This window comes from Hibiscus syriacus, unplaced genomic scaffold (genome assembly GCF_006381635.1).
Source record: "Hibiscus syriacus cultivar Baekdansim isolate YM2019G1 unplaced genomic scaffold, ASM638163v2 tig00116962_pilon, whole genome shotgun sequence".
NCBI lineage: Eukaryota > Viridiplantae > Streptophyta > Magnoliopsida > Malvales > Malvaceae > Hibiscus > Hibiscus syriacus.
The window spans coordinates 5566709-5588787 of NW_024063488.1; the positions used below are offsets into that span (position 1 = coordinate 5566709).

Sequence of the window (22079 nt, forward strand, 5' to 3'; positions counted from 1 at the left end):
TATTTTTTGAAGTGTTTAAATATCTTGTAAATATATATTTAAAGAGTGATAAAAATAAGACCTATTATTATTATTATTATTATTATTATTATTATTATTATCCCACTTTTGTCCTTGTTTTGAATCCCACCACCACCACCGTCTTTAAGTCCAGTCAAATACTGAAGGCTGTCTTCTTTTGTTGCTTTCCAAACCTATCATATTAACTTTCTTTTCCCTGATTTCCTTTTCTCTGTCACAGTAACAAAAAAAATCTGATCACTTTCATGCTTAGTTCCTTCTAAGTTCTAACTTCATCTCTCCACAATGGAAACGATCAAACCCAAATCAGCTTTAAGAAACAGCAATAACAAGAACAGGCTAGCAAGAACTTTCCAGAAAGTAATCAACCTAAGAACCGCTAGAAAAATTGCTTCCAGCAATGGGGTTGGGATCTGTGTTCTCACTACTTCCCAACACAAACTCCCACACCGCAAAGCTTCTTCCCAACAAGGGGACTGCTCCAAGGTTAGGCAAAAAGCTGTGTCGGAAGCGCTGCTTGCCAAGATTTTCGCCAGTGTTACTTATATCAAAGCTGCTTACGCCTAGCTTCAAATGGCTCAACACCCTTACAACAGCTATCCAGGCTTCTGACCAAGCTCTTGTGGAAGAGCTACGAGCTCTTTCGGAGCTAAAGCGCAAGTTCTTGAAGAAAGAGCTTGATCTTTCACCTCAGGTCACTTTGATGCTTGCTGAGATTCAAGAACAACAAAGCTTGACGCGGACTTACGAGATCACGATCAAGAATCTGAAATCCCATGTTGAAGAAAAAGATTCAGACATTGCTTTACTTCACAAGCAGCTTCAAGATTGCACTGTCTTCAACAAGTCCTTGGTAAAGAAGCTAAACGCCAGTGAGCCTTTGTCGATGTTTGATGATGTCCAGATCGCGACTTTGAACCCGAGTCATTTTCTGCAAGTTTTACACTTTTCTTTGAGATCTGCTCGCAGTTTTGTGAAGTTGATGGTCAGGGAAATGGAGTTGGCAAAATGGGATGTCGTTGCGGCCGCTGAAACCATTGAACCTGGAGCTGTTTTCGCAAAAGAAAGCCATAGGTGCTTTGCATTTGAATCTTTCGTGTGTAAAACGATGTCGGAAGGCTTCAACTCCCACGATTTTGGGCTCACAGAAGATTCCCTCACAAAACGGCTCGACTCGGAACAGTATTTCAACGCATTCAAGAACCTGAAATCTGCTGTCCCAAAATCATTTTTAGCTAAAAACCCAAACTCTTGTTTTGCTAAATTTATCAGAACCAAGTACCTCCACCTCGTCCATTCCAAAATGGAGTGCTCATTTTTGGGCAACTTGAACCAAAGGAAGGTAGTAACCTCTAGTGGGTTCCCAGATACAGCCTTTTTCACAGCTTTTGCAGAGATGTCTAGGCGGTTTTGGCTCTTGCATTGCTTGGGATTCTCAATGCAGGAACAAGTTTCCATCTTTCAGGTGAAAAAAGGTTGTGGTTTCTCCGTGGTGTACTTGGAAAATGTGAGTGACGAATCACTTTTATCGGGTGAAATCAACGGAGTGCTATTTTTGGTCACACGCACCGCTAGGGTGAAGGACCGGAGTGCTATTTTCAAGTGGGTGTTTGTGGGGTTTTCCACTTTCGAAAGTGCAATTATCTCCCATGTTATGGAAAAGACATCGGAGCGTGGGATATGGCGTCGTTATTGTCGGTGGATTAATATTAACAGTAGCTTGTAGCACCAGTTTCTGAACCAATACCCCAAAGAGCAAGAGGATGTTAAAATGCTCTAAATAAGTCTGTATTGTTTAGCTTGATTCGATTCAAAAATTATAAAATAAAGTTTGATTCAATTCAAAAATTCACGAACTTTAAATTTTCAAACTCTACTTGAATCCGAAAGTCTAAATCATGAGTTGAAACTCGAAAAAGTGTCGAGTACATAATAATTATATTGTATTTTTAAAAAAAATCAATACATGAATATTAATATTATTAATAATTTAATTTTTTAAAAAGAAATAATATTTTTTTTTGAGTTGCTTGTGTATTTTCGAGTCGAATATCAAATAACTCGTTTTGACTCGTTAAAAATTCAAAGTAGTTCTCAACGGGATGACTTTCAATCAGTTGAGACCTGTTCCATCAGCTGGAGGAGTTTGATCCTTTCTGGCTGTACTGCAATTGTCACAAAGGAAAGCTTGGTAACATTTCTCATGCTTTTATTTTCAGCCTCATCTTTTCCATGAGTTTTAACACTTCCTTTTCAAACTTCATGTGAAGAAAGTTTCCAATATCTATGCCGCCAACGGCCAAATGATCAGACACTACGCCCTGGAATGCCACTTTTCATCGGACAGGCATGGCCATTCTTCCCAACTGGCTGAAAGAATAACAAGCACAAAATTTTATATAAATCCATGGAGGATATTTCAAAGGGAGCGTTCTGATCTGGTATCTGAGGAGGGTTCAGGATCTGAAACTTCTGCAAGAGATTCGAGCATGTTTACAACCTCAGCTGGGTCATCCAAATAATACTTGGCTTTGCTAGGTTTCTGACCAACTGTGCAGGCAAAAACCGATGTATTCGGGGAGAGAACACCACTGGAAATCGCACTACTGATGACCTCAAACATATCCTCATCAGATCTGTCGTCACCAATGCAGAGAACAAAATCAGCCTGCTTTCCACTCTCAGCCATGGTTGTGAAGATCTTTTCGGCAACCACACCTTTACTGACTCCCTAAAAGCAACAGTAAATGTTTACTGAACATCATGCATTCATCCAATCGCAAAACCAAAAGTTATTAGATAACAAAATAACCAGTAAAAAACCGAGTTTTACTCGTTTCATTTCTATTTAATGTTTTTCTTACCCTTACTGCCTCAGTAACCTAAGTGATCTAATACATTTACAATAAAAAGCATGCTAAAGCAAGTGCCAAAACAAAAATTAAGTAGATACCTGTGGTTTCACTTCGACAATAAACTGGCCACTTTTCACAGTCACAGGTTCATTGGCTAATACGCTCTCAAGATGGTCCAACATCTCCTTGGCCTGGCTAGATCCAAAACCAGGGTCTGCATCGCTATGGTGCCAGACCAAAGCACTCTCCTTGGTTTCAATAGTGGAGCCATCGGTGGCCTCTGTATACAATTGCATTACAGGCTCAGCTATCTCCTTCCACCCAAATTCACTATTCTGCCCACAAACTTCCCAATCATCAGCAGCGGACCACCTGAAACATCCTCAAAATGAGTGCTGATGAAACACTAAGATGGAAAAGAAAAACGAAATAGCAAAAGAAAACATCACACCTCATGAAATAACCATGTTCAGCAGCAATTCCAAGTTTTTTACATGAAGAAAACCATTTGGCTAAACTTTCTCTTCCTCTTCCACTAACAACAAAGACAGTATTCTTGGCATCACCAGAGAGTGTGTTTATGATGGAGATAACCTCTGCACTTGGAGTCTTGTTGTGTGATGTTTGAGGCATTACTGTTCCATCATAGTCCAATAGTATAGCCCTGTTTTTAGACCTCAGATACACAGATACAATGTGATCGATAGACAACTTTCTGAAGTTAGGATCAAGAGCTACAACTCTGAATCCAAAGCTCAAACCGATTCCCCAACAGCGTCTTCTGAAATGGTCTTTACATGTCCTTTCCATATCTTGGAAGAAGCTTCGAGACCAGAATGCCACATCGTGTGAGCTAACATACCTATAATGTTTCTCATGACGAAGCTGTTTCTCAGCATCAGCCATAGAGATTGCCTCATTCATTGCTTCAGCACTTGCTTCAATATTCCAAGGATTTACCCGAATTGCACCACTGAGTGAAGGAGAGCAACCAATGAATTCTGATACAACTAGCATGCTCTTCTTGGGCCCACTTGATTCTGAGGAAGGCTCTGAATCAGATATGCCCTGCTGACACACAATGTATTCATAAGGAGTGAGATTCATCCCGTCCCTCACAGCTGTGACTACAACGCACTCAGCTACACTGTAGTAAGCAACCCTTTCACTCAGGGATACAGGCCTATCAATGAAGACAATGGGTTCATAACCAGGTTGACCAAAAGTCTCATTAATTCTCTTGCAGCTTTCCTGGATTTCTGCTTGTACCTCCTCAAGATCTTTCCCTCTTCCCCTAGCAGGGTTTGCAATCTGTACCAGAACTGCTCTCCCCTGCCACTTGGGGTGTTGTTTCAGCATCTGCTCCATTGCCAACAACTTCAACTTGACACCTTTAAATACATCCATATCGTCAACTCCAAGCAGTACAGTCTTTCCCTCAAACTGTTGTTTAAGTTCTCCTACTCTCCACTCCTTATCTGCATGTCTCAGGACAGACACAAACTGCGCCATGTGGATTCCGACAGGCATGATCTTTATCCCAATTGTCCTTCCATAGTACTCCAGCCCAATGTAACCCCTCTTTGACTGATATTCTAAACCTAGCATTCGACTGCAACAAGACAGAAAATGCCGAGCATAATCAAAAGTATGAAAACCAATTAGATCTGAATTCAAGAGTGCCTTTAGGATCTCTTCCCTCACAGGTAAAGTCCTATATATCTCAGATGAAGGGAACGGACTGTGAAGAAAAAACCCCATTCTCAATCTATTAAACCTTCTCCTCAAGAATGTAGGCAGCACCATCAAATGATAGTCATGGATCCAAACATAATCATCTTCTGGGTTTATAACTTCAATAACCCTTTGAGAGAAAAGCTTGTTTGCGGCAACATATGCCTCCCACAAAGACCTATCAAATCTGCCTCCATGATTTGCTGAAAATGGAAGCATATAATGGAATAGTGGCCACAACTGCTGTTTACAAAAACCGTGATAGAACTTGGACAAAATGTCAGGTGGAAGAAATGCAGGGACACACTTAAACCTATCTAACAAAAGCTGTGACACGTCATCTTGTTCATAGGAATCAACATCAACCTTCAAAGAACCAACATACAAAACCTCCATTTCCTCGGGCAAGCCATCTTTTAATTGTAATAACAACGAATCGTCATCCCAACTAAAACTCCACCCTTTATTATCTGGTCTACGCTTAGCTTTAACTGGTAGTTGATTAGCTACGATAATAATTCTGTCCTGAAGAACCGAAGACTGCACATCTGAGGCCACACTGTTAGCTTGATCATCGTCTAGCTCTGAAATAACCCCCGGAACGGTCATTACTCGTGGCAGTCGTTTCTTTTCACGAGGCTGACCCATTACGGGGAAATTACCAGATGCTAGATCTAAAAGATTGGTATACGACCTTGACATCATCTTTAACCTCTCCCTTTAGTTATTACCCTCAACAAGAATCAATCAAAAATACCTCAAAACTATTAACAAGACCCCTCAAAAATTTTGTTTCTCTTCCAATATTTCTCTTTTAACTTGGCATTTTCTGCATTATCCATCATCAAAACATTAACTTTACATAGACAATAAACAAGAATACATAAAACAAAGTAAATCAATGAATGAATTAGATCTTAATTTAAAAAAAATGCTAAGAATACTAATCCAAACGAATATTATATCAGAATTTAATCTATAGAAAACCCAGATGACTCCAAAATAATGGGGGGAAATAAGAAGAAGAATGTAACACTGAAACTAACCTTTCGAAGTACAAAGGTTGTGTTTTTAATGGAACCCTTTGTATCCAAATACGAAAGCAAGAGGAAAGATGGAAGTTGCTTGAAAGGGGTTTCTTTTGTGAAAGAAAGAAAAAAATCTAGGGTTTGTTATGGACCTCTCTTTATCTCAAGGATCCACATTTAGACTCCCCTCTTTTTCTTTCCTTCTTCATATCTTTTTTGTTTTTCTTATGCTTTATCTCACTTGCAAATTGCAGATGGTGGTGATGCTGTAATGCCGTTTGTGAAAAAGCCATGTGATGTCCGCCATTTATCTGTGGCCGTTCGATTTACCAAAATTCATGTTAGCCGTTCTTTTTCAAAACACTTTTTTTTTATTAATCTTTATTTTAAAACTTATCTCTACTGGTACGACGCACAATCTAAGGAATATTATACCATCTTATACTAAACCTGTAAGTACCATTATTTGTTACATTTGTAAATGAAAACTAAAAGTTTATTAAGTTGTGTATTAAAATAATGACAGATGTCTTATTTTTGTTATTACAAGATAATTAAGATATTATTCGTTCAAAATATTTTTAAGGGTTAATTATATTATATGTCTTCAAATTATAACTTTTATTTTAAATTGATTCTTAAATTTTTGAATATTTTAATTTCATAGTCTTTCAACTTTTGAACATTCTAATTTCATCCTTAAACTATGACTTTCTTTCTAAATTGATCCCCAACTTTTGAATATTTTAATTTTATCCACATATGTAACTAATTTCAACCATAGTTTAACCTAATTTTTTTCAAACATATAATAATATAACTTGACCTGGCGATTTTATTAATGAGGGATGCCATTAGTATATACATATAGTTTGGGATGAAATTGGAATGTTCAAAAAGTTTGAAGATTAATTTAGAATGAAGGTCATAGTCTGGGGATGAAATTGAAATGTTCAAAAGTTGAGGACTAATTTAAAATGATATTCACAGTTTAGGGATGAAATTAGAACATTTAAAAATTTAGGGACCAATTTAAAATAAGCTTCATACTTTGAGGACATGTGATATAATTAACTCGATATTTAATTATTTAATAATAAATACTTATACATCCATATAAACAACGTGCTCGAATCTAAAACCTCTAGAAATAACAACCATCTCCTTAATCACTAAGATTGTTTGGTTTCTGCATCACAAATATCTATAGAATAAATTTAAAAATATATTAAATGGACATTTATTGGTATTTTAATTTTATTTAGGATAAATTACGTGTTTAATATCCTAATTATCATTTTCATTCTAGTTTGGTCACTTAACTATTTTTGTTTCAAAATCACACTTGACATTACTTTTTGATTTTATTTTGATCATCTACCGTTAAAAATTGAATGATAATACTGATGTGTCATCATAAGATAATATCACGTCATCATTATTTTTTTTAAATATCGCGCCAGTAGTTCTATTAATTTTTTAACGACATGTAACCAAAATTTAATGTTGAGTATGATTTGGAAAAAAATAATAGTTTAGTGACCAAAACAGAACAAAAATAATACTTGGGTAGTAAACATGTAGTTTACCCTTTTATTTATGAAATTTTATTTCATGGATGGCATAAAATTTATTTATGGAGCATCAACTAAATTATTAGAAGAGACCTGGATAACTCTGGGTGGTCCAGAGCTGTTGCCTGATATACCCCATGTGGGGAAAGAGCATGCCGAGTTGCCATTTAGTAAACTTGAATAATTCTGATGTACGACAGTCATAATATACTATATTAAAGAAAGGTTTTATTGAAAATGATTGTCGGAAAACATTTATTTTTAATTTTAAGTGTAGTTTTAGATTTTATTAATCAAATTACAGTTGTTTTTGAATATTTTTAGAGAAACTTTATTTAAACTATTATACGGCTAATTTTCTTAGCGACCCTTTATTTAAACTTGTGTAGAATACATAATATAGTGATTTAGTTTTTAAAAGTAACAAGTCAGTTTCTAACTCCAATACTTTCATAAAGAATTATTAACTCCGTATTACTTAAAATCATATACCAATTAATGAAAGGCTGACATGCGAATTCCCAGCAATCTAATTTCAACAAAAGTTTGTTGATTCTAACTAAAATCAATGGCTTCAAAGAATGAGAAACTTGCTGTTGAGTTGGCCAGCTAGGGTTATTGGCAATGGCAGAATGACACTTGTCAATGGATACACCAATACTCCAGTTAGGAGTGTATTCAGTTTGGTTCAATTCAAATTTTCAATAAAATATAAATTGAATTGTATTTTGCGAGTTTTTAGAAATTGAAATCGAAATCGAAATCGAATGGTATAAGAAATCGTGTTTTTTGATTCGGTTCGGTTCGTTCAAGTTTACGATTTTTGATTAATTATTATTTTATAAATTCAACCTCTAAATAAAACAAATTTAAAGCTTAAATCGAGTGCAAATATAGAAAATTAAATACATAAAAAATACTATTAATTTTAAAATTTTATTTATTTAAGTTTATCTTATAATAGATTCAAAATAAATTTGTTTTAAGTAATTATTTTCTTTTTCTTTTTTTTAATTATGTTTGATTTAGAACAAACGGTTTTCATATGAAAATTTTGAAACTGAACCGAATTGCATAATGATGTTTTTAAAACCAAACTGCAATATGAAAAACTCGAATCGAACTGAACCACATAGTTTGATTCGGATAAATTTTCTATCTTCTCGGTTTATTTACTCAATCCCACTCGCAGTTTTTGTCACACCAATTTTTAAATTGATTCAAAAATTATTTATTTTTTATTTTTAAATATTCAATTTCATTTAAGTTTTGAGTTCAAATTTTAATATCGAGTCAAATGTGAATTGTAAAGATTGAATTATCCGAAAATCAAAAATTAAAATCACGTCATTTGGTTTTTAGTCAAGTATTTTAACTATTTCGTGATTTGGTCTCAGATTTCTTTGTTTTTTCATTTCTTTCTTTGATTTAAGTTTATTTTGACCAAATATGTTCTTAAATCACTATAGAATTGATTCAATTTATCTTTTTGACAATATTTTTTTTCCTTTTTCAATTTAGTCTTTCAGTTTCACATGATTTCTCGATTTCTTTAATTCCTCGTCCGTTTTAAGTTTATTCTTTAACCAATTTTGAATCATATGCTCCTCTACCACCATAGAACACCTATGTAACTTGGCCTCTATTTTTGGTAATAAATTTATTCTTTTTGCAATTCAATCTTGTAACTTTTCATTTAGATAATTCAATTGTAATTTTTTTTACAAATTCTTTGTTTCCATCTATTTATTGTCACCTTTATACTCTTATCAATAATTTATCCTCAAGATTTCTTATTTTAAAAAATAATACTATAAATATATTTTATAATTTCAAAGGATATTTGATTTATTAAATAATATTATAAATCTACTTATACGTTTTAAAAAGAATATGAAGAAATATATATATCTTAATGATTCAATAAAGTTATTTAAATTTGAATAATTTCATACCAAAATATTATAAATAATTATAAGTCAATTAAAATAAAATATTGAACAATTCAATTCGACATGCTCGACTTGAATTTTATAAAATTGACTCAATTTAAAATGCTTTTAAATAAAATATAAATAATTAAATAAGACTTATCAATTCAGCTAATTTAATTTTTTTTATTATAAAAAAACTAGTAGTCAACCCCTACCTAGGAGTGTTCAAAATTCGGTTTTAACCGAATTAACCGACCGAACCGAATTAGTTCGGTTAATTCGGTCGGCCACCGAATTAATTCGTTCGGGGAACGGTTAATGATTTTTTTGGAATTCGGTTAACGGTTAATTCGGTTCGAAATCGGTTAATTAACCGAATTAACCTTTAAATATAATTATATTAAGAGGCTCAATCTATTTAAAATCCATTTAAAACTCAAATCAATATTAATTAATTAAAATAATATCAAAACTAAATGCAAAATGTTTGAATCAAATTAATTAGATATTATTTATAATTAGATATTATTTAAATTAATTGTAAAATGTTTTTTTAATTAAAAAAATATTAAATTCTAAAATTCTAAAAAAATTCGGTTAATTCGAAAATTAATCGAATTAACTGAAATTTATTCGGTTCGGTTAATATTTTTGAAAAATGTTCGGTTAACGGTTAAAGAAAAAAAAAGTTCGGTTAATTCGAAAATAGTAATTCGATCGGTTCGACCACCGAATTAACCGAATGAACACCCTACCCCTACCTAGCAATCTTCTAGCCCTCGCTTTCTATTTCAATTTTTTTTTTTTTTTTTTTGGGCTTTCCATGCTTTAAATGAACCAGCACCAAATAATCAAAATTGCAACGCAAGGTATATGGCAACCATTCACGAGTTTGGCGTTTTGAACCTCTTAAAACATCGATAACCCATGTTATTCTCAGTACATCTGAAAATGATTTTTTGAAATGGCAGGTTTTCATCGTGGTAAGTCACCCTCAACCATTGCTGGCGCCGTATATGCTCCTGGAGCGGCCTCCGCAAGCTACAGTACTTACTCTTAGTACTTTATTTTCTCCTGTGCAGGATAACATTTCTTGAAAGAACAACCAAATATCACTTGCCCTTGCTGGTTTTTTACTTCAATCCCCAAGTATTCATAGATTGGTTTGCGGCAGAGAAGAGGAAAAGAAAGCAAAATGAGATGACAGATAAAACGGAAAGTTTACAACAACAGTTCCAACCCCAGTGATTGTAACATTCTGCCCCACTTTTTTACCTTTTTCTTCGGCTTCTTGACTTTGAAGGGGATTACTATTGCAACATACCTAGATTTACGTGTCTCATCTCAGCAATCAAATAAGGCTTAAAAAAAATACTAAGTTTAACTGTTCAAGCAAGATGATAAATACTAGCTAGTAGCTACTAAACCAAAAATCATTGTTGAATAATGAAGAAACAATTCCATGATGCAGATTTCTTCGGTTTCTAAAAATTAGATGACCAAGGTTCGAATCTCTTTAGAAACAAACCTATTCTTTATCTTATAATTTGGAGTTAGAGTCAAACACATGAGTCTACATCCGCATCAAGAATGCATATTGAGATAATGAATATTCAAGGGTAAATATCCGTATTCACTTCAAACCTGCATCAGATAATAAATTTAGCGTCAGAATACACAAATATCAAATTAGATATCAGCAAATATTTTAACATGCAACCGCAAGAATGATGCAAATTTGTGTAATGGATATTCAAAGATGATTATCAATATCCGATTCGAATCCGCAATAGGTAGTAATCTTAACATCCGAGTCCGTAAAAAACATATCAGATATCTGCAAAACATTTGAATATGCAATCCAAATTACCATCCTACCCCAAACCAGAGTTGTCCATTCTTGTCGAATAGACCATGAAATCAACTTTTGCCTTTCTTTTTCGGAAAGCAACTTTTGCTCTTTCTTCTTTCCGCATATATCATTTTGTTGGTCTATTTCAGTAGGAATGGTTGCATGGTGATCTTGGCTTTACATTATTGCATACTTATTTAGTGGCACAGTTTCATCTCTTGGATGTGGTTGTTGCTGTTGCAGGGTCCGCCATGATTGGAACACTAAAATTATTCTTTTTTCATATACTAGTACAACGTTTCTCACTTTCTCTGTAATGCGTAATTGCGTTTTATCAAGCTGTTTCTGAATTTAGAGCTTAAACCTAGAATTAATTGCGAATTTTCTCTTCAACATTTATGCTCCCAATCTCGTTATAGAAAGAAAAAAGATAGGATAAAACAATACTAGCAGTTATCAACTGTTGATGATGATTGATGAGCATGTTTCTCGCCAATGGTGGTTGTCACAGATCAAAGATTCGGCCGATTGTTGGTCGATTGAACCATCAACATACGCAAAGCTATTTGGTACCATATGTTGCTGTTTTCGCAGGTCACTGGTGGTTTTGTGGAGCCCTTATGTTGGCATGGACAAGGCAAAATGACGTTGGCATTTTTTTTATCAATGGCGGACACGACGCTTTTGAAATACGATATTTGTATTAGTTTATCAAAAGGATTAATACCGTCATCAACCACTTCTTTTTCCCCCATTTCCTCGCAATCACTTTAAACCATAGCAGCATTCTATTATTGGTTAATGATAGATTAACACGACCCAAATGCAGAAAAAAAGAAGTTAAAAGACGGTATGTCAACCATCAAATCAAAGCTTTAGGACACAACAAGATCATGTAATCTCTGTGGTTTTGCTGTCGTGTATGATACAACATATCTTTTGCTTTTACTTTCAACCTCGTATATCTCATTTGTAACTTATCACGACTCTCTGTCAAGTTTCAATTGTTTATCAGTTTTGTGAACATAAGTAAAGCTCTTTGCAATTCTCAGTTTGTTTGTAGTAATTTTCACTGTGATACAAGTGCTTTAATAACACTGGTTCAAGTCCCCAGTAATTGCTCCAAAAGGTAAAATCATCATCTTTTAACTTTATGTTAATGGCATGCCATTATATCAACATGATAAGCAGAGCTTTCCCTTCCATTTTTCTTTATATCCTTTTCTACCTTTGTTGGTATTAGTATTGGTTGGCAGCATGGACAAATGCAATATTTTATATATGAAACGGATTTATAAAATTTTAAAGGTGAAAATATATTATAAAAATATAAATAAAATACTCAAATTATATGAAATTTTGAATTTTTTAAGGTGTGACCGTCCTCACTAACTAGCCCCCTCGATCCATCCCTGCTTTAACAACTTTGTGCTTGGAATTGTATCCATTGTTGAACTTGAACATGGACTTGGAGATAGATAAAGGGGATTGAATATATACTTGTAAAAGACAGAGACTTTGATATGTGACTGTAAACCATCATGAAGACAAAAGCATGGATCAAAGGGATATAACAAAACCAATCCCAGTGAAATGCTAAGATTTGAAAGAAAGAATAAAGCCTCAGTACGTACTGACTGACTAATGACTATACACTTCGTATATATGGGTACAAATACAATGGTGATCTAAAACCTAATCAGAAAGAACAAAAGAAACAAATAATCAAAATTTCTTTGACACAATAATACTCAAAAACCAAAGAAAAAGAATGAAAGAACCCTACGCATTAATGGCCTGCGCCAGGGCTTGGAACAGACCGAAGGATCCGATCAATGTCAGCAAGGTGGCGGGCAAAGAGCTTCTCGTTATCGAGGGTGGCGTGGCCCTTCTTGCTAGGAGCAGAAGGTGGTACTGTACCCTTTGGAAGGGCACTCAGCACCAAGCTTGCAAACAAAGAAGGAACGTTTTTGTTGCTGTCCCCTGTGTTTAGAAGGTTCCTACTTTCCATTTGCGGTACAAATGAAGCAGATATCACCGAGAGAATGATCAGCAAAGAACTGAAACGAGCCATGAATTGGCGTAAGAGTAATTGCAGGAAATGAAGATGGAAAGGAAGAGAGAAGTGGAATCTGGGTTTTTGGTCGTGAAGTATTGGAAAAAAATAGAACTTTAAGAGAAGTTGTACTGCGGTGCTTTGTTAGATGCGTTGATGAGTGCACAAATATATAGGGAGAGAAAGCAAGAAATCATGCAATGAACCGACGCGTGACGGCTGGAGGTGAGAGCGTGGAGATCAAGTTAGAAGGGGACATGTGGCATGGCTAAGTCAAACATTTTAAAATCAAAGTTTGAAAAATGAAGAGAAACATGAACAAGAAAAGGAAATTTTTAATTAATGGAGAAGAATTCAACTATACATGTAATGTTTGTAACATTAATGTGGTCTTTTTACTAATAATTTCGGATACTAAAAACGAGGCCGCGTGCCTGTGAGATTGAAATAAACCCGCCGGACAATTTCTTGGCAATTTCATGCACCGTCAACACTTCAAATTTTAAAGTCCAAACCGAGACAGTAATAAGTCTCGACACCCACAGTTGTTTCTTATGTTGGATTTCACGTGTAAAGTCTTTGATCTATTAAGAGAGCATTCACATCTAGGAAAATAATTAAGATTAGGATCTTCAAGGTCCCACGCAATGTTGGATTTGGAAAAGTGCGTATCTTTAGGTGACAAAAACCTTCAAAAAAAAAACATGGCAATCGTCTTTTTAATGGTCTCTCAAACGCTGTGTCAAAAGGAAGATGGAAATGTTTTTAGTGCAAACCCAAAGAAAAGAAATCCGGGAGGAGTTTGTTCTTACATCCTTAACCTCATCCCTAGAGTGCCGAGCAGAAAAGCCAAATTAGATTAATTAATTAAAAGGTGGTTGAAAGCTGGGCTCTTAACAGTTCTTCCAGTGCTAGTTTTCTGCACGTAATCGAATATAAGCTGCCGTCACAGGCCTGTTGTTTGTCTGATTGGTTACCGGTATTAAAATATATTTAAGAACAAGTTTCGGACATTATGTGTTTACTTGTTCGGGATTAAAACTGGTCTCGGGATTACAACGTTGATCAGTAAACTGTCATGTATCGAGAAATAATAAGCTCTTATTGTTAAATTAATTGGTCTTCCCTAAACAGCCCTCTTGCTTGTGTCACGGGCTATGAATTTGGGTCCGAGACATTGGTGCAACCAGGCTTGTCCCATCACTTGGATAATGTGTTGGAGTCCGTTCACATTGGCCGTGCAGAAAAGGAAGGTGTCATCAAATCCGAAGATGATCACGAGAGCTCAATAAATATGGTAAGAGATAACAAATCAGGAAAATATTGTGAGAGAATCTTACCATATTCGGTGTGAACACCTATCCAAAGAAATAATCCTAATAATTGATGTAATTAGATAGGATTGGGTTAAAATTCCTTGATTTTGGGGATTTTGTATTAATTGGGCAGATCTTAGTCGTTGATGTAAATTGATCTAAGCCATTGATTGAGAAAGAGCTCAACTATAAATAGAGAGTATCTCCTCATTTGTAATCATCCATTACATTTATTATTTTCGGAGATAATAAAGCTCTGAGGCATTTACCCTACTTTCAGTATTCTTTGTTCTTTATTCTCTTAGTGTTGTTGTCTATCTTGGTGGTCAGGAGTAGTCACACTTGTGTTTGCACTTCCACACAATAGTCCAACCTTGGTGGCTTGGAGTAGTCAAGTTGGTGTTAAAGCTTCCGCAATCCTAGAAGCCTTGAGGGCTTGGTTCCAACCTTTGTGAGTTTGCATGCTCACTAAGCTTGGGTAAGGCTTACTTAGTCGTAGAGAAGACTAAGAAGTGTCAAGAAGCGTCTAAGGTCGCACGACCCGTCAGATCTTAACTCTAATATTAGACAGTTTGGGCTTAATGGTTTTAAGGGTGTGACAAGTGGTATAAGAGCGAGTCGTTGTGGGCAGACAACAATCGTTTCGTTCGTGTTTGGTGGAAGGTGTGAAACCGAGTAAGTTTGATTTACTTAATGTTCAATCAATTTACTTTGGTAATTGACCTGGCAAAGATTTGCGCTCGAGCTAGTCAAAGGTGAATTGAGCTAGTTCATAGCAAATTTAATTGAGATGGGGCACAAGAGAAAAGGGGTTTCTGTACGCAAAGGCAAAGAGTGCCATGGTGGGAAACGGGAAGAGAGTTTGGTGGGCTCGAGAGCATCGTCGGTGTCCAAGCATGGGATGCCATGATAAGTTCACAAGAAATCCTTGGGGCGGTGAAAGCACACCAGGAGGGGCTAGATCTCGAGGTAGAGAGACTCAATGGTTGAACTCAATGCATATTTGAGTGAGACAACATGTCACTGATGAAGACGAGGAGAGTCTTAATGAGGAACAAGAAGAGAAACTGACAATCTACAAGAAATGGGCTTATTTGGTGGAAGGTTTGGCTTTGCACGCATGGAGGCTTATCAAGTTGGAGCAGATCTTAAATTCGTGGGAAAAGATGGTCAGAAAACTTGAAAAAGAAAAGGAAGAGGCCAAGGAGACACAGGGTGTTATGGAGTCCCGACTTGATAGATTAGAGTCCATAAAGGACAGGTTCAAGGATGAGATGTACCAAGTTCTCGCTGAGTTAGAGATGGTTCGAGGGAGTAATGTCCAAGAAGTCTAGGTGATGGCTTTGAGAAATGAGGTGGATGAGCTCAAGAAGGAGCTGCTCATATGTAAATGAGCAATGAGTGAATGAGGTGCACTCAAGACCTTCTTAGAATGACTTAAACTAGGGGTGATGCTAGGGGAGAGCAAGGAGATACCTAGAGACTTTCAGAGGCCATAGTTATAACCGGAAAGTTGACTGAGCTTGCGGGAGACAAGCCAACTAGCGTTGTGTCGTCCAGGCCCATGCCTAGGGATAGTGGAAATAGTGGAGAGACCAGGAAGAGGTGCAATTGGGGGATGATAAAGGAAGCTCTTCGAATAGCCAAGTTAAGCCGTTGACTATTCGTAGCCAAGAAAAACCATCGAGAAAGAATGGCAAGGCTAAGTCCGGTGTGAAGAAGAAGGCGAGTAAGGAAAAGCTCAAGTGTTACTTATGTGATGGTCCTCATTTGATTAGAGGATGTCCCGAGAAACGTCACCTTGCAACCATCATGAAGAGGATGAGAGAAGGAGAAGTAGCAGGAATTGACGCGGTTGCAAATGTTAAAGCTGTCAAGCCAGGGAAAAGACTTGGTCCGATTAAGGAGGTCAATGCGGTCAAGTAAGGAATAAGATGAGGTATGACTGTTGATCTTGAGGTATCCAAACCCAAAGGAAAGCCTGGCATGATTACAGATGTCAATGTTGCTAGGCCAGATAGTGATACAACTACAAGTTCTCAAGTAGTCAATCCAAGATCGAGACGTGACGAGACTGCAGGTGTTAAAGCTGTCAAGGACATGAAAAGACTCGGTGTGATAGCAAGTGATAAAGCCTTCAAGCTGAGGGTGCAGAGTGAGCAAGTTCTCTCACAATATGCCAGGATGGAGGCGTGGTCTAAGTTGAGGCATCTCAGACATAAAGGGACACTTAAGGAGTATGTGAGCCGATTTAGAAAACTCATGCTAAAAGTCCAGAGTTTGACTGAAGAAGATGGGTTCTTCACCTTCATGTTTGGATTGAAGTCATGGGCGAAGAAAGTTTTAGAGCGAAGGGAATTCAATGAGTTGTCTAAAGCTTTGATAGCTGCTGAGTCCATCAAAGAATTTGGAGTCAAGAAGAACAAGACTTCCAATGCAAAACCGAAAGCCGAAGGTAGTGGTAAGAGAATTCGTGATGAAGGCAAGTAAAAGGATGAGGAATGTTGTTCCTCGAGTGAAAGAGAAAGTTCCCTCAATGATGAACCATATAGTGACTCCGAAGAATATGTGTGCAGACTTGGCACAAGTTCAAGTGTCAAAGATGCTAAGCCGAGGGTAAGAGTCGAGCAAACGGAGGGTCGTCGACTTAAGATGCCAGAAGTGTTGCAAGATTACCCTAGGGGAGCCGAGTCATCCAAGGTGATGGATGAACCCATGATCGAGTTGTCCATAGAAGATGATGAACCCATGATAAAACTTGACTCAATAAAGTTTATTTCTGCCAATGCGAGTGGGGGTCAAGTGCAGGAAGGGTTGTTCATGTCCAAGGAGCTTACTGAGCAAGTTCTTGTAGAGAATATGACTTCAGAGACCATTATAAGAGAATGGTCGAAGGAAATGCTTACCGATGATATTCAAGTGAAGAACAGTCCTTCAGAGACTATTAGAAAAAAGTCTAAGGGGGCCAAGACGTTGAGAGACAAGGCAACCATGGAGAAACTACCCATTTGTAAGGTGGGAAGTGAGCTCCAACCTTCGTGTTAGAAGGGATGATGTAAGAAGGGGCATCAGACTTTAACGTGAGAAAGTGTCGATGCATGGTGACGAAAAGAACTCCAATGACAAGGGTTTGATGCGAGGAGTGTCCGACTTCATAGAGTAAGAAGGGCTGACGTAATTTTGAGTAAATGCCACAAAATCAGTGGGAAGCTACATCTCACAAAATCAAAGGGAATGTACATCTCAACACTATCCTAGTGTTTTTTTTAGTTTGATTTGTTATCTTTAGTGAGTGTAGGTCAAGTAAGACCCAACCTTTTGCGCGGAGGAAACAAAGTTTGAATGGGATCCAAGACTTTGCTGCAGGGCTAGGAGGGTCCAATCTGAGGCAAATCAAGACATGTAGGAAATGGTACCTGCGATAGAGATGCACTTGTGGGCGTGTTAGCCCATTTCATCACTTGGCAACAAGAGCCAAAACAAACACAACCATTATGAGAGGTCGAGTCCTTATGGGGGGACATGAGCAAGTGGAGGCGTCGAAAGGCAACCAAATTGATATAAATATGGCGCGAGGGATCGTGAAATACATGCGACAGAAGCCAAGGCAAGCAGTTCGCATGAGAGGATTGCAACAAGCCAAGGCATGGAGAATTATCCAATGAGATGTTTCCCAAGATCGTCGAGTCAGCGACGAGGGCGTCACTAGGTTCGGTGAGGGAGAATGTCACGAGCTATGAACTTGGGTCTGAGACAATGGTGCAAGTGTTTGACAAAGAGGTTCAAGATAGAGTATCGGGCTTGCTAAGATCACCAGACTTGGCCCAACACTTAGATAATACTGTGGAATCCGTTCACATTAGTCGCGCAGAAAAAGAAAGTGTCATCAAATCCGAAGATGATCACAAGAGCTCGGTAAATATGGCAAGAGATAACAAATCAGAAAAATATTGTGGGAGAATCTTACCATATCTAGTGAGAATACCTATCCAAGGAAATAGTCCTAATAATTGATGTAATTAGATAGGATTGGGTTGAAATTCCTTGATTTAGGGGATTTTGTATTAATTAGGCAGATCTTAGTTGTTGATGTAAATCGATCTAGGCCATTGATTGAGAGAGAGCTCAACTATAAATAGAGAGCCTCTCCTCCTCATTTGTAATCATCCATTTCATCCATTCTCTTTGGAGAGTAATAAAACTCTAAGACATTTACTCTACTTTCAGTGTTCTTTGTTCTTTATTCTCTTAGTGTTGTTGCCTATCTTGGTGGTCAGGAGTAGTCACACTTGTGTTTACACTTCCACACAATAGTCCAAACTTTGTGGCTTGGGGTACCAAGTTGGTGTTAAAGTTTCTGCAATCCTAGAAGCCTTGAGGGCTTGGTTCCAACCTTTGTGAGTTTACATGCTCACTAGGCTTGAGTAAGGCTTACTTAGTCGTAGAGAAGACCAAGAAGTGTCAAGAAGCGTCTAAGGTCGCACGACCCGTTAGATCTTAACTCTGATATTCCGACAGTTTGGGTTTGATGGTTCTGAGGGTGTGACACTTGCATGGAGTTTGTCCATACCGTACTCTTTCCCAAGTAACTGCATTTGTTAGCCTCATTTTGCAGGCAAAATTGAATATGGTCTATGATTAAAACTTTATTTTTAAAAAAAATTATAAACTGAGATCTTGACTACAATTGGCAAAAAAACCCATGGGATATAATTGTGTTAGGGTTTTCGGAAGCTTGAATCGACAATCGGAACGGTTTGCAAAGAGGGGTCGGAACAGTTTTGTGTTTAGGGAGTAAGGAGATTGAAAGATAGAGAATTGCACAACGATTTATAGTGGTTCGACTTTCTCAATCAAAGTCTACATCCACTACCTTAGCTCCTCACCAAGGATTTTCCAACAAATTCACTAATTTGTTCTTTCTTTTGAGGATAAAGAGTAACCTTACAAACTCCCTTGTTTTTCTGGGCTAAACTAGAACATTTCCCTAGCTTTTACACGGGATTAGCTAGAACCTTTCCCCTTTACAAAAGGATAAGAAATGTAAACAAGAAAACCTCTCTAAGGTAGGTGTTTACAAGATTGAGCTCACAAGAACAAAATATATACAGGAGAAAGATGAAATAAGAATGAAAAACTCTTCTCTTGTGTTTGATTGGTTGGATAGTTGTTCTCTTATTTCTTCAAGTGTCCTTAGCTTGTATTTATAGCTTGGAATGTGTTTGAAGTCATATCTAGCCGTTGGGGATGTTTTGGAGCCGTTTGAAAATGATTTTTCTGCAAAAATAGGCTGCCCAGAATAGGGGGAATCGGTACCCTTTCATAGGGAATTGATACCCCTTCATAATATTCAAATATTATGACCGTTGGGCTGATGAACAGTGAGGGAATTGGTACCCCCTTGGGGGGAATCGGTTCCCCTTTTACATACTGGAATTTTTGAGCCTCGGGGTACTGTTCAAACAATGATTTACTGTTTAAATAGTAATTTACTTTTCAAATAGTAAAGTACTATTCATAAAAACCATTTTTGTGCTCAATTTTAAATTAAAAGAACTTTGAATTTTTTTTGTAAATTTTGAATAAATTCAATTAAGTCCAAATACATTTTGTAAATTCAATTCAAGTCCAAAAACTATTTTGCCTTAAATTGTTATATCGAAACATAATTCAACAAATTGTATATTTTTAAGTTTTAATTACGGGTGCTTAATGGGTTGAACAACTCGTGAGCAGTTTGAACTTGACTCGATCAAAGCTCGATATAAATTCGACTCGATATGACTCGACTCGAGACCTTAACGAGTTGATTCGAGCAAAGTCCAATTCGACTCGATAAGTTTCCGAGCAGCTCATTAATTTTTTTATATAATTTTTTCAGTAGTTATCTTAAAAAATTGTTTCATTAAAAAAATACTAATTTACTAATATATAATAAAAAAAGATGATGAATTACTAATCTATTAATTTTCTAATAAACAATAAAAAATACTAAATTATTAAGTAATATTTTACTACACTAAAAAGTCAAACTATATTTATTATTTTAATGTATTTGTGGATTGTTATTTTGGAGTTTAGATTTTGAAATTATTTCATACATTATTTTGATAATATTTGTATTTAAATTTATTAATTTACGTTTATATTGAACTTTGTATAATATTAGTAGATTTTACCTATAATTAAAAAAATAAGGTAAAAATTTCGGTGAGTTTAACGAGCAATGAGTTGAGCAACAAGTTTTTTTTTAACGAGCACGAGTTAAACAAAAATTTAACGAGCTTAACGAGCAACGAGTCGAACAATCAAATTTTTTAACGAGCACGAGTCGAACACTATCCAACTAACGATTAACTCGCTCGATAAGCACTCCTAACTTTAATTAATGTAGCGGAGGGCAGGGGCGGCGGGACATACCAATAGCATATCAATTCCAATATTAAAATTAATTTATTTGAAAATTACAATGTATAAATATTGTATATTAATGCATGTTTCAGTTTCCCAATGAAATCAAAACTCTTGCATTTCAAGCAAAAGAATGGTTTGACAAAAAGGTAAAATGATTTATACATATATCATATTTTAAGCCTGTTGTGTTGGAGTAGTTTAGCAATTTAATATATAGCTAAAAAATTTATTATCACCTACATCAGTTTTATATCAAGAGTTGATCATTGGTTTTTTTTTTTTATAGATTTTACTATATTTTTTTCATATTTTTTATATATCTAAATTATGTTATTTTGAATTAGTATTTTTTTCATATAAAAATGATAGATGATTTTATTTGTTTTTGTAACACATCTTCTACTTTTTTTAATGTTTGATTTAATGTTGTTTCTCTTATAAATATTTATCTGATTATATTAATAATCTGTTTTTTTCTTTGTACTCTCGGATTAGTTCTATTTTATTGATAAACGTTCGTAATCACCCAAGCTAGATTGCAATTGAATTATGATAAATATAAATTCGTCAATGTGTCATATTGCCATATGCATTTGCAGCTTGCAAGAGTTGATATCTATCTTTTTCTGTCGATTGTAGTGTTCATTTATATCTAATATTTTTTAAATTATTTAAATGATTATATTTTTTTGAATGATCATATTTTATTCTTTATTGATTAATTCATGTTATTTTATGAGTTTAAGAAAAATTATCAACTAATATAATTTAATTTATTATAATTTTGTAGACTCTAATTATAATTTTATTGTATTTTTATTCAATAAAATTAACCATCATTATTAATATTAAAATATATATGATCCCTGCCAACTTTTCACCAAGTGCATAAACTGTTTGTTTGGCATGATATACATAATATTAACGTTGCTGACTTTATTTATTATTAGTTTTCATTTTTAAACAAAAAAAAAACTTATATTAGCACATATCTGGCGACTAAAGCAATTATTATTAATTTTAAATTAAAAAAATTAAAAGAGAAAAGGCCGGCCTGTATCTAGGGATCGTCATGGGTCGGGTTTCGGTCAACCCCACCCGACCCAAAAATTTTACATCATTCATCCGATCCGATCCGAAACATATATACAAGAACCCGACCCGAACCCAACTTTTTGAGATAAAATCTGAACTCAACCCGACCTGAAATAATAATAAAAATATTATTTTTATTCAATAAAAATAATGATTTAATTGAAAAAAAATAATATAGAGAGATATTATTATAATTATTC

General features: G+C 35.6%; 2 protein-coding genes across 3 annotated transcripts; one reads left to right on the forward strand and one right to left on the reverse strand.

The window, feature by feature from the left end:
* The first annotated feature begins 294 nt into the window (after positions 1-294).
* Positions 295-1779, forward strand: LOC120190146. The gene is given in 2 exon segments (XM_039193272.1): positions 295-614; positions 616-1779. Coding segments are annotated over 2 exon segments (1440 nt in total). The 5' UTR covers positions 295-306; the 3' UTR covers positions 1748-1779.
* Positions 1780-2050: 271 nt separating this feature from the next.
* Positions 2051-20292, reverse strand: LOC120190145 (probable alpha,alpha-trehalose-phosphate synthase [UDP-forming] 7). 2 transcript variants are annotated; one of them, XM_039193270.1, is made up of 5 exons: positions 20288-20292; positions 10422-10427; positions 3328-5324; positions 2975-3248; positions 2051-2752 (listed from the first exon to the last, which is right to left on the reverse strand). In XM_039193270.1, exons 3-5 carry the CDS (start codon positions 5313-5315, stop codon positions 2441-2443), a joined length of 2574 nt encoding a protein of 857 aa, XP_039049201.1. In that variant the 5' UTR covers positions 5316-5324; positions 10422-10427; positions 20288-20292; the 3' UTR covers positions 2051-2440. The 2 variants fall into 2 exon arrangements, with proteins under 2 accessions (XP_039049201.1, XP_039049200.1); XM_039193269.1 differs by lacking the exons at positions 10422-10427; positions 20288-20292 and adding an exon at positions 5657-5889 and having other exon boundaries at positions 3328-5439.
* Between the last annotated feature and the right edge of the window lie 1787 nt (positions 20293-22079).